This window comes from Petromyzon marinus, chromosome 58 (assembly GCF_048934315.1).
Source record: "Petromyzon marinus isolate PM22_M1 ecotype Great Lakes invasive population chromosome 58, UKy_Petmar_22M1.pri1.0, whole genome shotgun sequence".
In the NCBI taxonomy this organism is placed as follows: Eukaryota; Metazoa; Chordata; class Hyperoartia; order Petromyzontiformes; family Petromyzontidae; genus Petromyzon; species Petromyzon marinus.
Window position 1 is genome coordinate 701,908 of NC_133724.1, and position 20,993 is coordinate 722,900.

Consider the following 20,993-nt stretch of genomic DNA (forward strand, 5'->3'; position numbering starts at 1 on the left):
GTGATGTGACCCGTGGTGTGACCCGTGATGTGAACCGTGATGTGACCGTGATGTGACCCGTGGTGTGACCCGTGATGTGACCGTGATGTGACCGTGATGTGACCGGTGATGTGACCCGTGGTGTGACCCATGATGTGAACCGTGATGTGACCGTGATGTGACCGTGGTGTGACCCGTGATGTGAACCGCGCAGGCCAACAACGGTTTTGTTTGCAGGGTCGCACGCACCACACGTGGAGGGTCTGCTGCTGCTTCTGCTACCACTGGATAGGATATATTCAGTAGTAGCACCCCACAACACCCACCACTACCCACCCACTCCACCCACCCTCCTCACCCTACCCCACCCACCCACCCCACTCCACCCTCCCCACCCTCCCCACCCTACCCTCTCCACCCTCCCCACCCTACACCACCCACCCACCCCACTCCACCCTATCCCACCGTCCCCACCATAACCTCCCCATCGTCCCCACCCTCCCCACCCTCTCCACCCTCCCCACCCCACTCCACCCTACCCTCCCCACCCCACCCTCCCCACCCTACCCCACCTACCCAACCCACTCCATCCTCCCCACCCACCTGCCCCACACGACCCACTCCACCCTCCCCACCCACCCCACCCTCCACACCCACCCCACCCTCCACACCCACCGACGTGAGTGTGAGCCGGTTCACTCGCCTGCTGCAGAAAGACGGTGAGCACGGGCAGCTCGCTCTGCAGGCCCTGCTGCTCCAGCTGCGTGGCCACCTGCAGCAGCGAGGCCCTGGGCCGGTAGCGCCACAGCTCGGGGTGGACGCCCACCGCGCCCTGCGCCATCCACGGCACGTCGCCGCGCACCAGGCGCGCAAGCGGCCCGCAGGCGCCGCCGCGCCCGTCGCTCCGAACCCGCTCGTGGGCCTCGCCCAGACGCCCCTCCAGATCCTAGGCAGCCACGGGGACAGTGGGAGGGGGGAGGAGCAGGGGGGGAGGGAGGGGAGGCAGGGGACGGAGGGAGGAGGAAGCGGAGTGGGGGGGGGACCGGAAGGGGGAAGGGAGAGGAGGGGGCAAGAGGGGAGGGAGGGTGGTGTGACAGAGTGGGTGAGTAGCTGAATAGTTGGGTGACTGAGTTGGTACGTGGACGATTAGGTGAGTCTGGGTGGATAAATTAGTGAGTTGGTAGGTGGGTAGAATAGTGAGTGGGTGAGTGAATGAGTGGGCGGGTGTGTGGACAAGCAGGTGAACAGGGGGGTGAGTGGGTTCACAGATGACTCGGTGAGCAAGTGAGCGAGAGTACAAATCAACAAACTCTGTTTCTTCCGCACACGACCCCAAGCGTGGGTTGTGATCCACAAGCCGGCACTAACAACAATTGCCCAAGCTCTGTGGCCCTCTTTATATGAAGGCGTTATCTCGTTCAATTCACGAGTGCTTATGTGTGTGGAAGGAAACCGGGGCGCCTGGAGAAAACGTAGACGTTCGTGCGAAGGGTAAACACTCTATCCCACGCAGACAGAATGGGTGGAGTCCACATTTTTGCTGCACCGACTGCCCGGGGGCGCCACGTTGGCGAGATGTTAACTCCCTCGCCTGGTACGCAGGAAGTCGTGGGTTTGACCCCGACCCTGATGCCTGCTGTATATTTGGAGTTTGCGTCTCTCTCTCTCTCTCTTCGTGGTGATTGCGTGGATTTTGGTCCCTCCGGTTTTTCCCTTCACATTTATAATTGATGCGCTTTTAGAGAACTTGGCTGCTAAACATTTCCATGGGATAAGACACTTAGTTGCCAGGTTGCTTCTGAAAAAGAGCTACATAGCTCAGTGGGGCCTTACCTAGTAAAATACAAAATCTAGTTTACATATATAAAAAAAAAATAGTTTTAGTTTTGTTTCTCCCGGCAGAGCCAGGGGTACGGCTCGTCCTTGACGCCCACCCAGAGGGAAGAGAGTTTCACAGCCCATCCGTGTGGCGATCCATCAACCCTCGCCGCGACCGCCTCCGCCGCCGGTCCGGAGTACAGGCGACGCCCCGCACAGCGCCCACCCCCACGGACAGCCTTCGACGGCGCTGCTCGTCGCTGTCCGCTCGGCGTCGTGGTGCTCGGGCAGTGCCCCGTGGTGTGAGCTCACCTGCAGCACCGGCTCCAGACACTCCCTGGCGAATTCCTTCTCCCAGGCCGCGCGCCGCTCTCTCAAACTCAGCAGGGGGTCCAGCTGATCGCCAACTGTTGAAGGAAGAGCAGCCGGTGGTCACGGAGAGGTCACCCACCGCCTTGCAACGCTCACCGGGTTCCAGTTGGGTTTCCAGTGTCAGCCCACTGGTATTGGCTAGAGAAGCCCATCAGATAGGGTCCCTGTACAGACCCTATCCCTAGGCAATGATGGATAGGCAGACAGCTCTCTGGGTGTGTCTCTAGGTAATGCCAGGCAGACAGACGGCTCTCTGGGTGTGTGTCTCTAGGTAATGACAGGCAGACAGACGGCTCTCTGAGTGTGCGTCTCTAGGTAATGACAGGCAGACAGACAGACGGCTCTCTGGGTGTGCGTCTTTAGGTAATGACAGGCAGACAGACGGCTCTCTGAGTGTGAGTCTCTAGGTAAGGACAGGCAGGCAGACAGACGGCTCTCTGGGTGTGCGTCTTTAGGTAATGACAGACAGACAGACAGCTCTCTGAGTGTGCGTCTCTAGGTAATGACAGGCAGACAGACAGCTCTCTGGGTGTGTGTCTCTAGGTAATGACAGACAGACAGACGGCTCTCTGGGTGTGTGTCTCTAGGTAATGACAGGCAGACAGACGTCTCTCTGGGTGTGTGTCTCTAGGTAATGACAGGCAGACAGACAGCTCTCTGGGTGTGTGTCTCTAGGTAATGACAGACAGACAGACGGCTCTCTGAGTGTGCGTCTCTAGGTAATGACAGACAGACAGACGGCTCTCTGGGTGTGTGTCTCTAGGTAAGGACAGGCAGGCAGACAGACGGCTCTCTGGGTGTGTGTCTCTAGGTAAGGACAGGCAGACAGACAGCTCTCTGGGTGTGTGTCTCTAGGTAATGACAGGCAGACAGACAGCTCTCTGGGTGTGTGTCTCTAGGTAATGACAGACAGACAGACGGCTCTCTGGGTGTGTGTCTCTAGGTAATGACAGGCAGACAGACGGCTCTCTGGGTGTGTGTCTCTAGGTAATGACAGACAGACAGACGGCTCTCTAGGTGTGCGTCTCTAGGTAATGACAGACAGACAGACGGCTCTCTGGGTGTGTGTCTCTAGGTAAGGACAGGCAGGCAGACAGACGGCTCTCTGGGTGTGTGTCTCTAGGTAAGGACAGGCAGACAGACAGCTCTCTGGGTGTGTGTCTCTAGGTAATGACAGGCAGACAGACAGCTCTCTGGGTGTGTGTCTCTAGGTAATGACAGACAGACAGACGGCTCTCTGGGTGTGTGTCTCTAGGTAATGACAGGCAGACAGACGGCTCTCTGGGTGTGTGTCTCTAGGTAATGACAGACAGACAGACGGCTCTCTAGGTGTGCGTCTCTAGGTAATGACAGACAGACAGACAGCTCTCTGGGTGTGCGTCTCTAAGTAATGACAGGCAGACAGCTATTTGGGTGTGCGTGTGTTCTTATCACCGCGTGGGTTGAGTTTCAGCAGCTGTGCTAGCACGAGGTGCAGCAGCAGCTGCGCATCATCCTTGCTGCGATTCAGGGAGCGCGACAGCTGCTGCACGTCCTGCTGCAGGTGCTCCAGCAGGAACGCAGCCACGTTCTGTACTGGGGGGACGATGAGTCTTGACACGGCCTGCATGCACAGACACGCACAGACACGCACAGGCACGCACAGGCACGCACAGACACGCACAGACACGCACAGACACGCACAGACACGCACAGGCACGCACAGACACGCACAGACACGCACAGGCACGCACAGACACGGACAGGCACGCAGACATGCACAGACACGGACAGGCACGCACAGGCACGCACAGACACGCACAGGCACGCACAGACACGCACAGACACGCAGTATAAGATTAATGTATTTTTTATTTTAATACCATAAATATACACCATTTTTTTAAAAGTTAAATTTAGTAAAAAGTAAAAATTTGCGAAGAGAACTGCGGTTCTATTCTACGCGCTCACAGCGCTCCCCCCCCGAACTCCCCGGCTGGAGGTGCTCACTTCGCTCGCCAAGGGGACCAAGACATTTTACGCATTTTTTCCAGATCGTGGGGGGGCCTGCACCCCTAACCCCCGCGATGCAGAAGGGTCAACTGTATTATGTATGTATGTTGAACTTCTTTCACACCGTACGTAGCCAATCGTGCTCATCGGAGGTGCGAGGTAGGTAGCATCTCGCCACCGTAGCAAAATGTTAACTCCAAATGTAAAGCAGGCATCAGGGCCGGGATCGAACCCGCGACCTCCTGCATACCAGGCAAGGTAGTTAACATCTCCTAGCCTCCGAGTTAACGGCTGCGCGGAGGTGCTGTGTCCGTGGGCGAGCGAGCGAGCGAGCGGGTTGGTGGACTCACCGCGACGTCGCTGGTGCAGCCAATCAACATGGAGCAGTGGAGCAGCGCCCGGAGCAGCGCGACGACGAGCGGCGACGCGTTGCGCTCGCTCATGCTCGCCGCACCACGCTGAGACGGTGCGCCCAGCACATGGCCACGCTTCGAGTGCTCGCCCCTAGCGCCATCAACAACATCACCACCATCATCATCACCACCATCATGATTACCACCATCATGATTACCATCATCATTATCATCGTCATCACCATAACCATCACCACCATCATCATCATCACCACCACCACCACCATCATCATCATCACCACGATCACCACCACCATTATCATCACCACCACCATCACCGCCACCATCATCACCACCATCACCATCATCACCACCATCACCATCATCACCATCATCGCCACCATCGCCGAGCCTCGAACGGCCGGCATGCCCAGGAGATCCACAATGGCCGTGTGGGTGCGTGCGGGTGAGCGTACATGATTGTGATGGCTTTGAACCCCGTCACAGCGTTGTGATTCTGGCCCCCGATCTCCACTCTGCACTCAATGCAGCGCGACTTCTGCATGGGTCTCCCACACTGCAGACGACGCAGAGACAAGAAAAACAGAGAGAGACACGCGCAAAGAGACACACAGAGACACGCGGAGAGACACACGGAGACATGCATAGAGACACATGGAGACACGCAAAGAGACACACGGAGACACGCGGAGCGACACACGGAGACACGCGGAGAGACACACGGAGACACGCAAAGAGACACACGGAGACACGCGGAGCGACACACGGAGACACGCGGAGAGACACACGGAGACACGCAAAGAGACACACGGAGACACGCAAAGAGACACACGGAGACACGCGGAGAGACACACGGAGACACGCATAGAGACACACGGAGGCACGCGGAGCGACACACGGAGACACGCAAAGAGACACACGGAGACACGCGGAGCGACACACGGAGACACGCGGAGAGACACACGGAGACACGCAAAGAGACACACGGAGACACGCAAAGAGACACACGGAGACACGCCGAGAGACACACGGAGACACGCATAGAGACACACGGAGGCACGCGGAGACACAGAGACACAAAGAGACACACAGAGAAACACAGGGACACACGGAGGCACAAAAAGACGCGACCGGTGTTATGCTTCACGATCAACTTGAATCTGATTCCAATTCAATTCAATATATACATTTCACAACCGAGTACACGCCACGTGAGTAGCCACAGCCGCGCGGCAACCGGAAGTGTGGCAACAGCACCGACGACACGGTGGAGGTAATTGAGCGAACTGCAATCGAGCGAACTGCAATCGAGCGAACTACGGGAAAAAGTGACGCCGGCTCCTGGTTGCAATTGGCACGGCCACCATACTCCGTCTGTGTAGGTGACACGGTGACACGGGGGGGGGGGGGGGGGGGGTGGGTGGGGCTTTGTCTGAGCGAGTTCTCACCTCTCCCACGATGCAAAAATGTCCGTTTGCACATTCTGTCAAAAAAAAGGTAAATAACGCAGATTAGCCTCCATGTGTGGGGTGGGGCGTCTGGGGTGGGATGGTGTGGGTGGGGTGGGGTGGGTGGAGTGGTGTGGTGAGCGGGGGTGCAGCAGTTAGCGCACTGCGCTATTAACCCGAACCCAGCAGACCCGAGGTTCGATTCCCGCTCATCGCCACCAACATCGGTAGTGGGTGATATCTGAACCGGTCCTAGGCACTGACCAGTATGGTGAAGTATAACCAACACAGTATGGTGAAGTATGACCAACAAAGTTTGGAGGAGAGGTAAGGTTAGTGTAGTAGTTCGTAGCAGCTGTAGTAGGGGAATGTGGCAGCGACACAGCTGATCATCAACCTGACACAGCCCTATTGTGCACTGTGATTCCATATTGTGTACCATGATCCCATATTGTGCACTGTGATCCCATATTGTGTACCATGATCCCACATTGTGTGCCGTTTGTATCGGGCGCGCCGAGTGGCGGTGTTGAAGGTACTCACGATACCACTGGCGCTGCGCGTCCTGGTCTGTGAACTGCCAAGCTTGTGCGCTATCCAGCAGATCGTCAGGCATGGTCGGGAGGAAGGAGTTCTGGGGAGAGACAAGGAGTGTGTGCTAGGACGGTCCTGGGTCTCCCCTAGGGCTCAAGCCTCAAAATGAGTACCTGGTGTAGCGGTTTGTAGTGAACATCGCCACTGGGGAGACAAAGGCGGCCGGGCGTGGTGCTGGTCACCCACCCACTCGTGTGCAGTGCCGGCCTCCATAGGTGCTGCTACTCGCTAACAGCACCTGCCCCAAAAGTCTGTTAAGGCTACACGGGGGATCTTTGTCCGTGCATGCGCGTGCCTGAGTATCGGTGAAAGCGCTGCGCTACAAACCCGGTAACTCGAGTTCTATTCACGCTCATGGCCGCCAACGCCGGTGACAATCATCTGAACCAGCTCTGGGCCGACCCTAGGTCGACTCGGCCTCAAATGAGTCTCTGGCGTGGCGCGTGGTGAACGTCGCCACCAGGGAGACCACGGCGGCCACGCGCGCTGCTGGCCACCCATCTCCTCGCGTCCGTTAACCCCCCTCACCGCCATGGAGCTCGGCTGCAGCGCCAAGCCCTGGAGGGGCCCGGCCAGCCCCGCGCTGGCCGCCCGCAGCGCGGCGCCCGCGTGCACCGCCAGCTCCAGCAGGGCCCGGCTCCCACGCCCCGCCCCGCCGCCGCCCAGGGCCCCGCCGCCGCCCAGGGCCCCGCCGCCGCCCAGGGCCCCGCCGAACGTCCCGTCCAGCAGCAAGGAGCAGAACTGCCTCATCGGGGGACTCGGCACCGCGCGCGTCGCCACGGAGTCCAGCGCCCGGCACTGCTGCTCTCCGCATACGGGGAGGGAAGGACGTCCTGTTATCCGCAATCGCGTGATGAAAGCCAACGATGACTTCCTGCCATGTGGTGGTGGTGCGGAGCGGTGGTGCGGTGGTTAGCGCGCTGCGCTTTCGAACCCCGGCGAACCGAGTTCGATTCCCGCTCACGACTAAGAAACAATGGCGAATATTTGAACCGGTCCTAGGCCTCCCCTAGGTCAACTTAGCATCAAATGAGTACCTGGTGCGGTGTGTAAACGTCACCGCTCGGGAGACAAATGCAGCCGGGACGTGGTACTGGCCGCCCATTCCCTCTTGTGCTGTGGCGGCCTTAATAGGTGCTCGCTAACAGTACTTGCCCCATTCCTCCGGCAGAGGGGGGGTGGGGGGTGTGTCTGTGTGTATGTTGAACTTCTGTCGCACCGTACGTAGCCAAATGCGCTAATCGGAGGTGGGGGGGGGGACAAGGAACTAAACACAAAAAGCAGTTCTAAAGAAATGAGTTCTCAATCAGGAAGATTTAAAAATGCATAGCTCCAGTGGCTTCCTAATGCTTCGGAAGGAACAGCGTTCCAGACGGCCACAGGAGCGCATCCGAAAGCGCCGCGCAATGCGGTGACCACCGTCTTTGTTCGATGGCCGAGCCAAAAGCCATCGCCGCCGCCGCCGCCGCCGCCACCGCCGTCGCCGACGAGGTTGACCGGAGGTGTGGGCGGTGAGGAGCCCGGTCCGCCACCGACCAACCCGGCGCAGGTGTGCACCCTAAGCCTCGAGGAGGACCCGAACCCCGGTGAAGTCACCTCAGGGGTGGCGTGGAGGCCGCGGTTGCTGTAGGCGAAGGTGGCTGTGACCTCCCTGTAGAGGGCGAGCGCAAACGCCACCTGTCCCTCGGCATTCTGGGAGCCCGCGAGCTGTACGGAGAAACGGGAGAGAGAGAGAGAGGTGGGGGGACGACGCTCGGCCGTGTCACCGCCACCAACAGGCAGTCACGAACAAGCGGGGCCATTCGCTGTGGAACGGACCAATCGGTGGTCACCCACCTTGGTCTCCAGGGCTTTGTAGTCCGTGGTGAGAAGCGCTCCGCTCACGGAGTCGCGTGTCTCTCTGTAGACGTCGCCGAAGGCCAGAAACCAGTCAATGTGGGTCGCCAACTCCTCCTGGATAAACAAGACAAAGATCCCGCGTGTAGCCCACGCAGCCTGTTGGAGCAAGTGCGGTCCAACGAGCGCCTGTACAAGGCTGGCACGGCGCACGAGGGGGTCGGTTGTGGCCCGAACCGATGCCCGGTATTACCGGGACATCCATCGGCACAAATACACACGTTCGTATACAAAGATCCCCCGTGTAGCCTCAACAGACTGTTGGGGCAAGTGTCGTTAGTGAGCAGCACCCATGAAGGCCGGCACGGCACACGAGGTGGTGGATGGCCAACACCACGCCCGGCCGCCTTTGTCTCCCCACCAGGTATTCATTTGAGGCTGAGTCGACCTAGGAAAGGCCTAGGACCAGTTCTGATAATCGTCACTGGTGTTGGCCATAAGCGAGAATCAAACTCGGGTCGCTGGGTTTGTCGCTTAGCGCGCTAACCCCTAGGCTGCCGCTCCCCACGCACACACACAGATAGAGCCACGGAGACGAGTCCCCATAGATGCAGACACCCACATACACACGCACGTACAGGCACACACGAGCAAGTGAGTGTGTTCACCAGTGAGTCGGTGAGCCAGTGTGTTGATGAGGAAGTCAGTGAGCAAGTGTGTGAGTGAATGAGTCGGTGAGCGAGTGTGTCCACGAGTGAATGAGCAAGTCGGCGCGTGAGTGAGAATGTTCGTGAGCGATTGAGTGAGTGTGGGAATGAGCAAGTGAGCAGGTGTGTTAGCGAGTGAACGAGAGAGGGAGTAAGCAAGTTTGTAAATGAATCAGTGTGTGAGTGAGCGAGCCAGTGAGTGACTGAGTAAGCGTGTGAGTGAGTCAGTGAGCAAGTGATTGAGTGGGTGTAGGAGTGAGCGAGAAAATGAGCGAGCGGGTTGAGGAGCGAGAAAATTAGTGTGTGAGTGCGTGAGTGAGCGAGCGGGTGAGCGGGTGAGTGGAGTGAGTGGAGCGAGTGAGCGGGCATAGGAGCGAGCGAGCGAGCGCGTGAGCCATCTCCACCTCCTGGCTTTTGACTTGCTGCGGCAGGGCCCAAGGGAACTGGCGTGTGAGCGCGCCGAGAGAGTCGAGGCCGCAGCGGCTGGCAAGGCAGCGCAGCAGGAAGGCCTGGAGCCACACCCCGCCGGGCGCGGAGCAGAGGTGGCGCACGGCCTCCAGCAGGCGGCGCTCCTCCACGCTCGCCGTCGATGCCTCCCGCCCCGCCTCTACGCAGGACGGGCGCGCAAACCGCCAGTCGCAGAAAGAGAGTCGGGGAGGGTGAGGGAAAGATGGGGAGAGAGAAAGAGAGACGGAGGGGGAGGCAGAGACAAAGAGAGACAGACACTTTAACACGTAGGCTTTCGCGACCAATATTATCCATAGTACAGGTTTTTTTGGGTTCGATAATTCAGGTTTTTTGGATCAGTGAGCTTCGGAGTATTTACACGATTTAACTTATATTACAGACAGACACACAGAAGAAGAGATACACAAGTAGAGACTCAGGGAGAGAGAGAAAGAGAGACATAGAGAAACAGCGAGTCAAAGACAGAGACAGATACAGCGAGACTGGTTCATATATTCCCTGTGATTATTGGCCATGAGCAGGAATCAAACTCAGGTCGCCGGGTTCGTAACGCAGCGCACTAACCATTGCACTACCACTCCCCACACACTTACCCACACAAGACACACTCATACACGCACACACACATACCCACACTCATGCACGCCCATACACATACACACGCAAATACTCACACACACACACCCATACTCGCAACACACACTCACGCACGCACACCCACACTCACATGCACAACAACAACCGCCATTCGCCACTAAGTGGCGGTGACGTCACCACGACGCTTGTGCCAGGCTATGTGCACCCTGAGGTGCACATAGCCTGGCACATGCACACGCACCCACACTCATGCACGCCCATACTCACACACTCTCCGACTCACCCACCCACTGAAACTCACACATGTGCACACACCCACGCACTCGCAGCCAGCGGCCCCACCGTGCAGCTGCTGGATGATCTCTGCGACGACGTCGAGGGCCACGCAGGCGTTGGCCACGTCCTGCAGGACACCGAGCGCCAGGGGCCCCCCGCCGGGCGTCGCCGCGGGGGGCCGCTGGGGCAGCCGCTGCTCCAGGAAGCGGGCGGCACTGCCCAGGCGCCCGGGGGAGTCGTGGTCGCGGCGGCGGTCGAGCTCGGCGTGGAGCGCCTCCTGCCCAAAGACAAAGGTCCCCCATGTAGCCTTAACGGTCCGTTGAGGGCGAGTGCCGTAAAAAAACGAAAGACTAAACTGTTTTTATTTTACCGGGTTTAAGGCCCCATTGAGGTATGTGGCTTCTTCTGACAGAAGCGACCACCTGGCCATCACAAATGATAGCCCAACCAAATGGCTTATCACCACCACGTGGCAATGTATATAGCGGCCAGATACTCTAAATACTCGTGACGTCGGTTCTAATGTGGAGGGAAAAACCGGAGGGCCCCGGAGAAAAATCCAGGTCACTTCTGAAAAATAACTCCTAGAAGCAGCTCAGCGGGCCTTGCCTTGTAAAATAAATGTAAAAAACAGTACAATAAAATAGCCTCTGCATTGGCAAACTCGCATCAGCCAACTGCTCTCAAGGGGGTGGCTACTTCCTCAAATATGTGAGGCTCGACAGCCATAGCCAGGTCAATCATAGCAGCATCAATCATAGCCGGGTCAATCATAGCAGGGTCAGTCATAGCAGCGTCAATCATAGCCGGGTCAATCATAGCAGGGTCAATCATAGCAGGGTCAATCATAGCAGCGTCAATCATAGCAGCATCAGTCATAGCAGGGTCAGTCATAGCAGGGTCAGTCATAGCAGGGTCAGTCATAGCAGGGTCAGTCATAGCAGGGTCAGTCATAGCAGGGTCAGTCATAGCAGGGTCAGTCATAGCAGGGTCAGTCATAGCAGCATCAATCATAGCAGGGTTAGTCATAGCAGGGTCAATCATAGCAGGGTTAGTCTTAGCAGGGTCAGTCATAGCAGGGTCAGTCATAGCAGGGTCAGTCATAGCAGGGTCAGTCATAGCAGGGTCAGTCATAGCAGGGTTAATCATAGCAGGGTCAGTCGTAGCAGGGTCAGTCATAGCAGGTTCAATGCCACCTTGCCACAGGGCGGTCCACTCTGCCACCCACTGAGAATGATGTTTGTTGCGCGACAGTGCAACCAAAGTAATAGAAAACAATTGTGGCTGGATTCCTAGTTGGGATTCCTGCCTGGATTCCTGGGTGGGTCAGACCACCAAAAAACGCAGTGTGCGTGCACGAGAGAGCGAGCGGTGGACCCACCTCGAAGCAGCTCACGAAGAGAACGTACAGCTGGCTGAGGTCTTCCTCCTTGAGCCTCGGGTTCCTCTGCACGCTCAGCAGATGCTGCTCCAGAAACTGCTGCACCTCCTTGCCGCTGCACACAGGAGGGCCCGGGCGCACACGACGCAGCGCCCGTCAGGCGAGGGGGGCGGCACGGCCTCTGCCATTTGTCGCTACTCGGCCTCCACCGCCGCCTCCCTACCCCTGCCCCCCATCGCACCCTTCCTTCTGCCAGATCTCATGGGTGGTGGCACTGTCGACGCACCGTTTCCCTTACACCCGGGCTCGGTGCCAGCGTGTCTCACGGTGCAGCGGGTAGCACCGTGTGTCCCCTACACCCGCCCCAGTGCCCGCGTGTCCCGCAGGGCAGCGGGCAGCACCGTGTCCCACTCACGTGTAGCGGAGGAGCAGCTTGAGGAGCACGGAGCGGTACACTGGATTCGGATCGACGCACTCCTTAAAGGGGGTCAGGTCCCTGGTCGCTCCCCCTACACGAACACACAAAGACAAATTAACATGGACGCCGTCGCGACCAATGTTATCTGCCAAGAGGTTTTTGTACTCGAATTGGTATGTTCTGTTTACTTGACAAACCTTACTAATTGGCTGTGTCGGTTGGTGGCGGCTTTAAAGACACTGAAAACGTACGCGATTTAACAAAAAAAAATCCTCTATTATACACAAAGACAAAGTTCCCCTGTATAGCCTTTAACAGACTGTTGGGGCAAGTGCTGTCAGCACGAGCACCGATGAGGCCCGGCCGTCTTTGTCTCCCCGGTGCTGACGTTTACACACCGCACCGGGGATTAATTACAGCGGAGTTGACCTAGGGGAGGCCCAGGATCAGTTTAAATATTCCCCACTGTTGTATGGCCATGAATGGGAATCGAACTTGGGTTTGCGGGTTCGCAGTACCGTACGCTAACCACTGCACCACCGCTCCCCACTACAAAGACGAAGATCACCCGTATAGCCTGACACAGACTGTTGGGGCAAGTGCTGCTAGCGAGCACCAACGTAGGCCGGCCCGGCACAGTGGGTGGCCAGCGCCACGCCCGGCCGCCTTTGTCTCCCCAGCGGTGATGTTTACCACACACCGCACCAGGTACTCATTTGAGGCTTGAGATTTCTCGAACGCAGCTGGTGTCTCAGTCTCTACCGGCACGGCCTTTATGAACCTCTCGCCGGGTGTTGAACTCGTACCTCCTCCGCGGCCGCCGCCGCCGCCGCCGCCGGCGTCCTCGGACACGAACAGCAGCGAGAGCAGCTTATCGACGACGGGCGCCGAGGGAGGCGCGTCGCCACGGAAACACAGCTGGGACACCAGCTCCGAGAAGAAGGCGTTGAGGCGGCGCAGCAGCCGCTGGTGCCTGCTCTGGGCCTCCCTGCTCACGGCACGCGCGGGGACGCGGCGTCAGTGGGACCGACTCTCGGACGGACAGACGGGGCGGACTCCGATGGTGTCGCCAGGCAGTGCTCTTCACTCGTTTTCAGAGGGGGGCCACTTTCACCGATAGGGCATCATCAGTGTGAGGGCCGCCACACGTGTGAAGTGTGAAACCATTGGGGGGTTTGACAGCAGCACGATGATGACGATGATGGTGGGGGGAGGGGGGGGTGTTTTCACGTGTTGTGTATTGTCAGGGGCCACACGTCAGGGACCGCACTACCAGGGGCCGCCAGTTGCCCGGCGGGCCTTGCAACAAAGAACACCGATCTAGACAATGACAGACAGAGCGGTCTCTGATGGGGTCTCCACACTAAACTACAAACTATTTTTTTACTTTAGCAGGTAAAGCCCACTGAGCTATGTAGCTCTTTTTCAGAAGTGACCTGGCTTTCACAAATGGTAGCCCAACGAAGCGGCTTATCATCATGTGGACATTTCAGCAACCAAATACTCGAAACAGATGTTTTCTAAATGTGGAGGGAAAAACCGGAGGACCCGGAGACGAATCCACACAACCCACGGGGAGAGAGAGAGAGAGACGCGCAAACTCCACATAGACAGCAGGAGTCAGGGGTCGGGGCGCTGCGGTGAAGCGTGGTGGGGGGGCGGGGGTCACGCACCGCGAGGGCTTCGTGACGCCGGCCTGGAAGCCGTGCGGCAGCGCCGTGCGGCACATGGGGCAGTGCCACTGCGCGGGGGAAATCTCCCGTCGGGCGCAGGGTCCGCAGAGCGCGTGGCCGCAGGGCAGCTTGCACAGCGTCTCAGAGTCCCCGCAGCACCTCAGGCACCGCTTCACCCCGTACCTGTGGTGGGGGGGGGGGGGGGCGACACGCAAAGACGAAGATCCCCCAACCCACCCCACTCGCCCCCCCTACACCACCGCACCCCTACACCACCGCAGCCCCTACACCACCGCACCCCTACACCACCGCAACCCCTACACCACCGCACCCCTACACCACCGCACCCCCTACACCACCGCACCCCCTACACCACCGCACCCCCTACACCACCGCAGCCCCTACACCACCGCACCCCCTACACCACCGCACCCCCTACACCACCGCACCCCCTACACCACCGCACCCCCTACACCACCGCACCCCCTACACCACCGCACCCCCTACACCACCGCACCCCCTACACCACCGCACCCCCTACACCACCGCACCCCCTACACCACCGCACCCCCTACACCACCGCACCCCCTACACCACCGCACCCCCTACACCACCCCGCATGGCCTTGAGCAGGCCGCTGGGGCGAGCGGCGTTAGCGAGCAGCGGCGCCGACGAAGGCCGGCACGGAGCGCGAGGGGGTGGGTGGCCAAAACGCCACGCTCTTCGGCCGCCTTTGTCTCCCCATGTTTACGCATCAGCACCAAGCACTCATTTAAGGCCCAATTGGCCTAGGGGAGGCCCAGGATGTGTTCAGATCACAATCACTGATGTTGGCCGTGAGCGGAAATCGAACTCGAGCCGTGCAGGGTACCTTTAAGAGGTTGCTCACCGGTAGTGCAGGGCGCCTTTAAGAGTCTGCTCACCGGTAGTGCGGGGCGCCTTTAAGAGGCTGCTCACCGGTAGTGCAGGGCGCCTTTAAGAGGCTGCTCACCAGTAGTGCAGGGCGCCTTTAAGAGGCTGCTCACCGGTTGTGCAGGGCGCCTTCAAGAGGCTGCTCACCGGTAGTGCAGGGCGCCTTTAAGAGGCTGCTCACCGGTAGTGCAGGGCGCCTTTAAGAGGCTGCTCACCAGTAGTGCAGGGCGCCTTCAAGAGGCTGCTCACCGGTAGTGCAGGGTGCATTTAAGAGGCTGCTCACCGGTAGTGCAGGGCGCCTTCAAGAGGCTGCTCACCGGTAGTGCAGGGCGCCTTTAAGAGGCTGCTCACCGGTAGTGCAGGGTGCCTTCAAGAGGCTGCTCACCGGTAGTGCAGGGCGCCTTCAAGAGGCTGCTCACCGGTAGTGCAGGCGCCTTTAAGAGGCTGCTCACCGGTAGTGCAGGGCGCCTTTAAAAGGCTGCTCACCGGTAGTGCAGGGCACCTTTAATAAGCTGCTCACCGGTAATGCAGGGCGCCTTTAAGAGGCTGCTCACCGGTAGTGCAGGGCGCCTTCAAGAGGCTGCTCACCGGTAGTGCAGTGCGCCTTTAAGAGGCTGCTCACCGGTAGTGCAGGGTGCCTTTAAGAGGCTTCTCACCAGTAGTGCAGGGCGCCTTTAAGAGGCTGCTCACCGGTAGTGCAGGGCGCCTTTAAGAGGCTGCTCACCAGTAGTGCAGGGTGCCTTCAAGAGGCTGCTCACTGGTAGTGCAGGGCGCCTTTAAGAGGCTGCTCACCGGTAGTGCAGGGCCCCTTCAAGAGTTCTCACCGGTAGTGCAGGGTGCGTGCGTTCTGGCTGCACAGGCACAGGAAGTTGATGACTGCCTGCAATGGCTCCAGAAGTTTGAAGTCCCAGTTGCACTCCAGCACCTGGTGGTGGGAGGCCGGAGGGCAGAGGCAATCAGAATCTTTAGTTTAGACTTTGGAGGAGGAATCTGATGAGCTACAAAGCTCTTTTTCACAAAGCACTTTTTTTTTTATCTTACCAGGTAAGGCACATTGAGCTATTCGCTTATTTTTTGAGAAGCGACCTGGCCCACAAACGACAGCTCACACAAAGTGGCTCGTCATCACGTGGAAATTTACAGCGGCAAAATAGCAGCACCGTACGTAGCCAAGCGAGCTAACGGAAGGTGCGGGACCCCGGGGCGCTCACCTTCCACAGCAAGGCCGCCTGCTTACTGAGCAGGCTGAAGAGCGCCGCGTCGTCCTTGCTCTCCAGCAGCACGAGCTCCACAAACAGGGAGGCCGACTCCAACTGGTGCAGCAGAGGTCTGCGGCGCAACGGGACAGAGTTGTGGGGGGGGGGGGGGAGGGGGGCAGGTAGCGGCTCTCGCTCGCTCGCTCGCTCGCTCCGTCTCCGTCTCCGTGCGTGCGTCTGCGTGCGTCTGCGCCCCTCCGCGGTTGCCCGCGCGTCTGTGCGCACGTGCGTGTGCGCCCACCTGCTCCGCTCCGCGAGCGCGCGGCTCCGCGGCCCCGCGTGGCGGGCGTAGTCGCCGCTGAGCGTGCCCTCCAGCGTGGCGAGCGCGCCGCTCACCCTGCGCAGCCAGTGCTGGCACGCGGGGGGCGCGGGGGGCGCCCCGGGTAGCGAGAGCGCCCGGAGGCAGGCGCGGGCGGCGCGCACGTCCAGCACCTACGCGGCACAAAAACAAAGGCCGCCCGTGTAGCCTCGAACGGACCGCTGGGGCAAGTTTTGTTTGCCAGGAGATGTTAAGGAAGGGGTGGGTGGGTGGGTGGGTGGCCGACCGGGCTGGCTGCTCTGTCTCGTCCACACTGTCCTCGATCACGACAACTTACTACTCATCCACTCACCCCCTCACTCACCCACTCACTCACTCACCCACTTATTCACCCACTTATTCACCCACTTATTCACCCACTCACTCACTTACCCAACCACACACTCACCTCACCGAACCACTCACTCACCCAACCACTCACTCACCTAACCACTCACTCACCCACCAACTCACTCACTCACCCACCCACTCACTCACCCACTCACTTACCCATCCAACCACTCATTCACCCACCCACTCACTTACTGACCCACTCCCTCAACCCAATCACTCCCTCAACCCACTCATCCACCCACCCACTCCCTCAACCCACTTAATCACTCACCCACTCACCCAACCACTCACTCACTTACCGAACCATTCACACACTCACCCACTCACTCCCTCAACCCACTCATCCACCCACTCACTCACCCACTCACCAACTCATTCACTCACCCAATCACCGGCGGGGATTGGGTAGACTTAAACCTTGAGATCAATGGGTGGGCGGCCAAACAGTCATGAAAAAACCCCCCAAAAATACTCAGAAGGAATCATTGCCCGAAATCTCTCACCAGTTCCCGCTCCTCCTCCTCCTCCTCCTCCACCTCATCGTCCTGGTCACGGTGCCCGCGGGCGAGGCTCGGCACGATCTCGGGGAAGGTGGCGAGCAGGCGCAGGAGGTTGTGGATGCGCGGGCGCGCCGTCTCCATCGCCACGTGCACCGCGGCGATGGAGAGGGGCCCCGCGGACGCCTCCAGCGTGGCCGACGCCAGCGCTCGGCACAGCAGCTGCAACGGCGACGTCAACGCACACACGGGGTTCCCTGATCATGATGATAATAATCATTATCATCATGACGATAAACAATGTTGACGCTCTGCAGCAAGTCCCCTGCGGTTCACGCGGTGGGAGTAGACGCGTGTCCCCGAAAAGTGCCGCGTAAGGCGACAAACGCGTCAAGCGAAAAAGGATTTAAACACAAAATTATGTAAAAACAAAGTGTGGCGGGATACGACGTCACGACCACGACTACCACGCACGCTGCGCATTGAGACGGCGAAGGGTAACAGACAACCGAGGGTTCGCCGTCACCGCGTTACTGCCGTATCACTCCGCGTTACTGCCGTATCACTCCGCGTTACTGCCGTATCACTCCACGTTACCGTATCGCTGCACCGCTCGGCCGCGCAGCTCAAGAAAGTAGTTTGCCGTCGACCGCTCACAAAGGGCCTTATGACGGTGAACATCCCGCGTTGTAATGGTGCGCGTTCCGTGCGAGAAGTGTTCCCCAAAAGGAAGAATCACGTGAAAGCGACAACGCGCCGCGGTGTGAACACCGCGGCGTGGTAACCCAGGACTCGCCGTACCGCGCCATCGGTGCAAATTAACAAGTCATCATGTCAACGTTTAACAAACGCCACCCACGCCACCGTCGCCGGCTCTCCGCCGAATCGGCACGGGCCTCCGACTCCAGCCGGCACTGCCCCCGCACGGCCCTCAAGGACTCCCACCTGCAGCTCCGCGGCCGTGGTGACGGGGAACGCCGCCCTCACGACGTCCTCCAGGTAGCGCTCGGCGAGCAGCGTCGCCGACTCGGGGGACAGCGCGGAGCAGAGCTCGCCGAGACGCGACGCCCCAAAGAGACTGCAGAAGCCGTCCGCCCTGGAGGCCTGCGGGCCTGCGTCCGCCACACGCCCACAGCGGTCGAGTTCAACACGAGTGTGTAGTAGTGTGTAGTAGTGTAGTACTGTCGTGTGTAGTAGTGTAGTGTGTAGTAGTGTAGTGTGTAGTAGTGTGTAGTAGTGTAGTGTGTAGTAGTGTAGTTTGTAGTAGTGTAGTGTGTAGTAGTGTAGTGTATAGTAGTGTAGTGTGTAGTAGTGTAGTGTGTAGTAGTGTAGTGTATAGTAGTGTCGTGTGTTGTAGTGTAGTGTGTAGTAGTGTCGTGTGTAGTAGTGTAGTGTGTAGCAGTGTCGTGTGTAGTAGTGTGTAGTAGTGTAGTGTGTAGTAGTGTAGTGTGTAGTAGTGTAGTGTAGTGTGTAGTAGTGTGGTGTGTAGTAGTGTAGTGTGTAGTAGTGTGGTGTGTAGTAGTGTAGTGTATAGTAGTGTAGTGTGTAGTAGTGTAGTGTGTAGTAGTGTAGTGTGTAGTAGTGTAGTAGTGTGTAGTAGTGTAGTAGTGTGTAGTAGTGTAGTAGTGTGTAGTAGTGTAGTGTATAGTAGTGTAGTGTGTAGTAGTGTAGTGTGTAGTAGTGTAGTGTGTAGTAGTGTAGCGTATAGTAGTGTAGTGTGTAGTAGTGTAGTGTGTAGTAGTGTAGCGTGTGTAGTAGTGTCGTGTGTAGTGTGTAGTAGTGTATAGTAGTGTAGTGTGTAGTAGTGTAGCGTATAGTAGTGTAGTGTGTAGTAGTGTAGTGTGTAGCAGTGTCGTGTGTAGAAGTGTAGCGTGTAGTAGTATCGTGTGTAGTAGTGTAGTGTGTAGTAGTGTAGTGTGTAGTAGTGTAGCGTGTAGTAGTGTCGTGTGTAGTAGTGTAGTTTGTAGTAGTGTAGTGTGTAGCAGTGTCGTGTGTAGTAGTGTAGTGTGTAGTAGTGTAGTGTGTAGTAGTGTGGTGTGTAGTAGTGTAGTGTGTAGTAGTGTGGTGTGTAGTAGTGTAGTGTGTAGTAGTGTAGTGTGTAGTAGTGTAGTGTGTAGTAGTGTAGTAGTGTGTAGTAGTGTAGTGTGTAGTAGTGTAGCGTATAGTAGTGTAGTGTGTAGTAGTGTAGTGTGTAGCAGTGTCGTGTGTAGTAGTGTAGCGTGTAGTAGTATCGTGTGTAGTAGTGTAGTGTGTAGTAGTGTAGTGTGTAGTAGTGTAGTAGTGTCGTGTGTAGTAGTGTAGTGTGTAGTAGTGTAGTGTGTAGCAGTGTCGTGTGTAGTAGTGTAGTGTGTAGTAGTGTAGTGTGTAGTAGTGTAGTGTGTAGTAGTGTGGTGTGTAGTAGTGTAGTGTGTAGTAGTGTGGTGTGTAGTAGTGTGGTGTGTAGTAGTGTAGTGTGTAGTAGTGTAGTGTGTAGTAGTGTAGTAGTGTAGTAGTGTGTAGTAGTGTAGTGTGTAGTAGTGTGTAGTAGTGTAGTGTATAGTAGTGTAGTGTGTAGTAGTGTAGTGTGTAGTAGTGTAGTGTGTAGTAGTGTAGTGTATAGTGTAGTTTATAGTGTAGTGTAAAGTAGTTTGTGTATAGTAGTGTATAGTAGTGTAGCGTATAGTAGTGTAGTGTATAGTAGTGTCGTGTGTAGTAGTGTAGTGTGTAGTAGTGTAGTGTGTAGTAGTGTAGTGTGTAGTAGTGTAGTGTGTAGTAGAGTAGTGTGTAGTAGTGTAGTGTGTAGTAGTGTAGTGTGTAGGAGTGTAGTGTGTAGTAGTGTAGTGTGTAGTAGTGTAGTGTGTAGTAGTGTGTAGTAGTGTAGTAGTGTGTAGTAGTGTAGTGTGTAGTAGTGTAGTGTGTAGTAGTGTAGTGTGTAGTAGTGTAGTGTGTAGTAGTGTAGTGTATAGTAGTGTAGCGTATAGTAGTGTAGTGTGTAGCAGTGTCGTGTGTAGTAGTGTAGTGTGTAGTAGTGTAGTGTATAGTAGTGTAGTGTGTAGTAGTGTCGTGTGTAGTAGTGTAGTGTGTAGTAGTGTAGTGTATAGTAGTGTAGTGTGTAGTAGTGTCGTGTGTAGTAGTGTCGTGTGTAGTAGTGTCGTGTGTAGTAGTGTCGTGTGTAGTAGTGTAGTGTGTAGTAGTGTAGTGTATAGTAGTGTAGCATATAGTAGTGTAGTGTGTAGTAGTGTAGTGTATAGTAGTGTAGTGTGTAGTAGTGTAGTGTGTAGTAGTGTAGTGTGTAGTAGTGTAGCGTGTAGTAGTGTCGTGTGTAGTAGTGTCGTGTGTAGTAGTGTCGTGTGTAGCAGTGTAGTGTATAGTAGTGTAGTGTGTAGTAGTGTAGTGTGTAGTAGTGTAGTGTGTAGTAGTGTAGTGTATAGTAGTGTAGTGTATAGTAGTGTAGTGTGTAGTAGTGTAGTGTGTAGTAGTGTAGTGTGTAGTAGTGTAGCGTGTAGTAGTGTTGTGTGTAGTAGTGTCGTGTGTAGTAGTGTCGTGTGTAGTAGTGTAGTGTATAGTAGTGTAGTGTGTAGTAGTGTAGTGTGTAGTAGTATAGTGTGTAGTAGTGTAGTGTGTAGTAGTGTCGTGTGTAGTAGTGTAGTGTGTAGTAGTGTAGTGTGTAGTAGTGTCGTGTGTAGTAGTGTAGCGTGTAGTAGTGTAGTGTGTAGTAGTGTAGCGTGTAGTAGTGTAGTGTGTAGTAGTGTCGTGTGTAGTAG

General features: G+C 56.8%; 1 protein-coding gene across 3 annotated transcripts in view; it reads right to left on the bottom strand.

Moving 5' to 3' along the window:
- LOC142905726 (E3 ubiquitin-protein ligase RNF213-like) overlaps nucleotides 1–20,993 on the bottom strand; it is a 116,098-nt gene that overhangs the window by 22,695 nt on the left and 72,410 nt on the right. For all 3 annotated transcript variants that reach the window (XM_076052802.1, XM_076052803.1, XM_076052800.1), the window contains exons 39-59: nucleotides 18,196–18,362; nucleotides 17,257–17,472; nucleotides 16,343–16,533; nucleotides 16,057–16,174; nucleotides 15,670–15,770; nucleotides 13,934–14,116; nucleotides 13,067–13,248; nucleotides 12,258–12,351; nucleotides 11,843–11,957; nucleotides 10,528–10,738; nucleotides 9,525–9,727; nucleotides 8,414–8,530; nucleotides 8,174–8,284; nucleotides 7,106–7,378; nucleotides 6,527–6,617; nucleotides 5,984–6,018; nucleotides 4,991–5,091; nucleotides 4,512–4,665; nucleotides 3,604–3,772; nucleotides 2,110–2,204; nucleotides 683–925 (exon numbers count right to left, since the gene is read on the bottom strand). In XM_076052802.1, coding sequence (XP_075908917.1) covers nucleotides 683–925; nucleotides 2,110–2,204; nucleotides 3,604–3,772; nucleotides 4,512–4,665; nucleotides 4,991–5,091; nucleotides 5,984–6,018; nucleotides 6,527–6,617; nucleotides 7,106–7,378; nucleotides 8,174–8,284; nucleotides 8,414–8,530; nucleotides 9,525–9,727; nucleotides 10,528–10,738; nucleotides 11,843–11,957; nucleotides 12,258–12,351; nucleotides 13,067–13,248; nucleotides 13,934–14,116; nucleotides 15,670–15,770; nucleotides 16,057–16,174; nucleotides 16,343–16,533; nucleotides 17,257–17,472; nucleotides 18,196–18,362 — 3,170 coding nt within the window. The remainder of the gene's footprint in view (nucleotides 1–682; nucleotides 926–2,109; nucleotides 2,205–3,603; nucleotides 3,773–4,511; nucleotides 4,666–4,990; nucleotides 5,092–5,983; nucleotides 6,019–6,526; nucleotides 6,618–7,105; nucleotides 7,379–8,173; nucleotides 8,285–8,413; nucleotides 8,531–9,524; nucleotides 9,728–10,527; nucleotides 10,739–11,842; nucleotides 11,958–12,257; nucleotides 12,352–13,066; nucleotides 13,249–13,933; nucleotides 14,117–15,669; nucleotides 15,771–16,056; nucleotides 16,175–16,342; nucleotides 16,534–17,256; nucleotides 17,473–18,195; nucleotides 18,363–20,993) is intronic.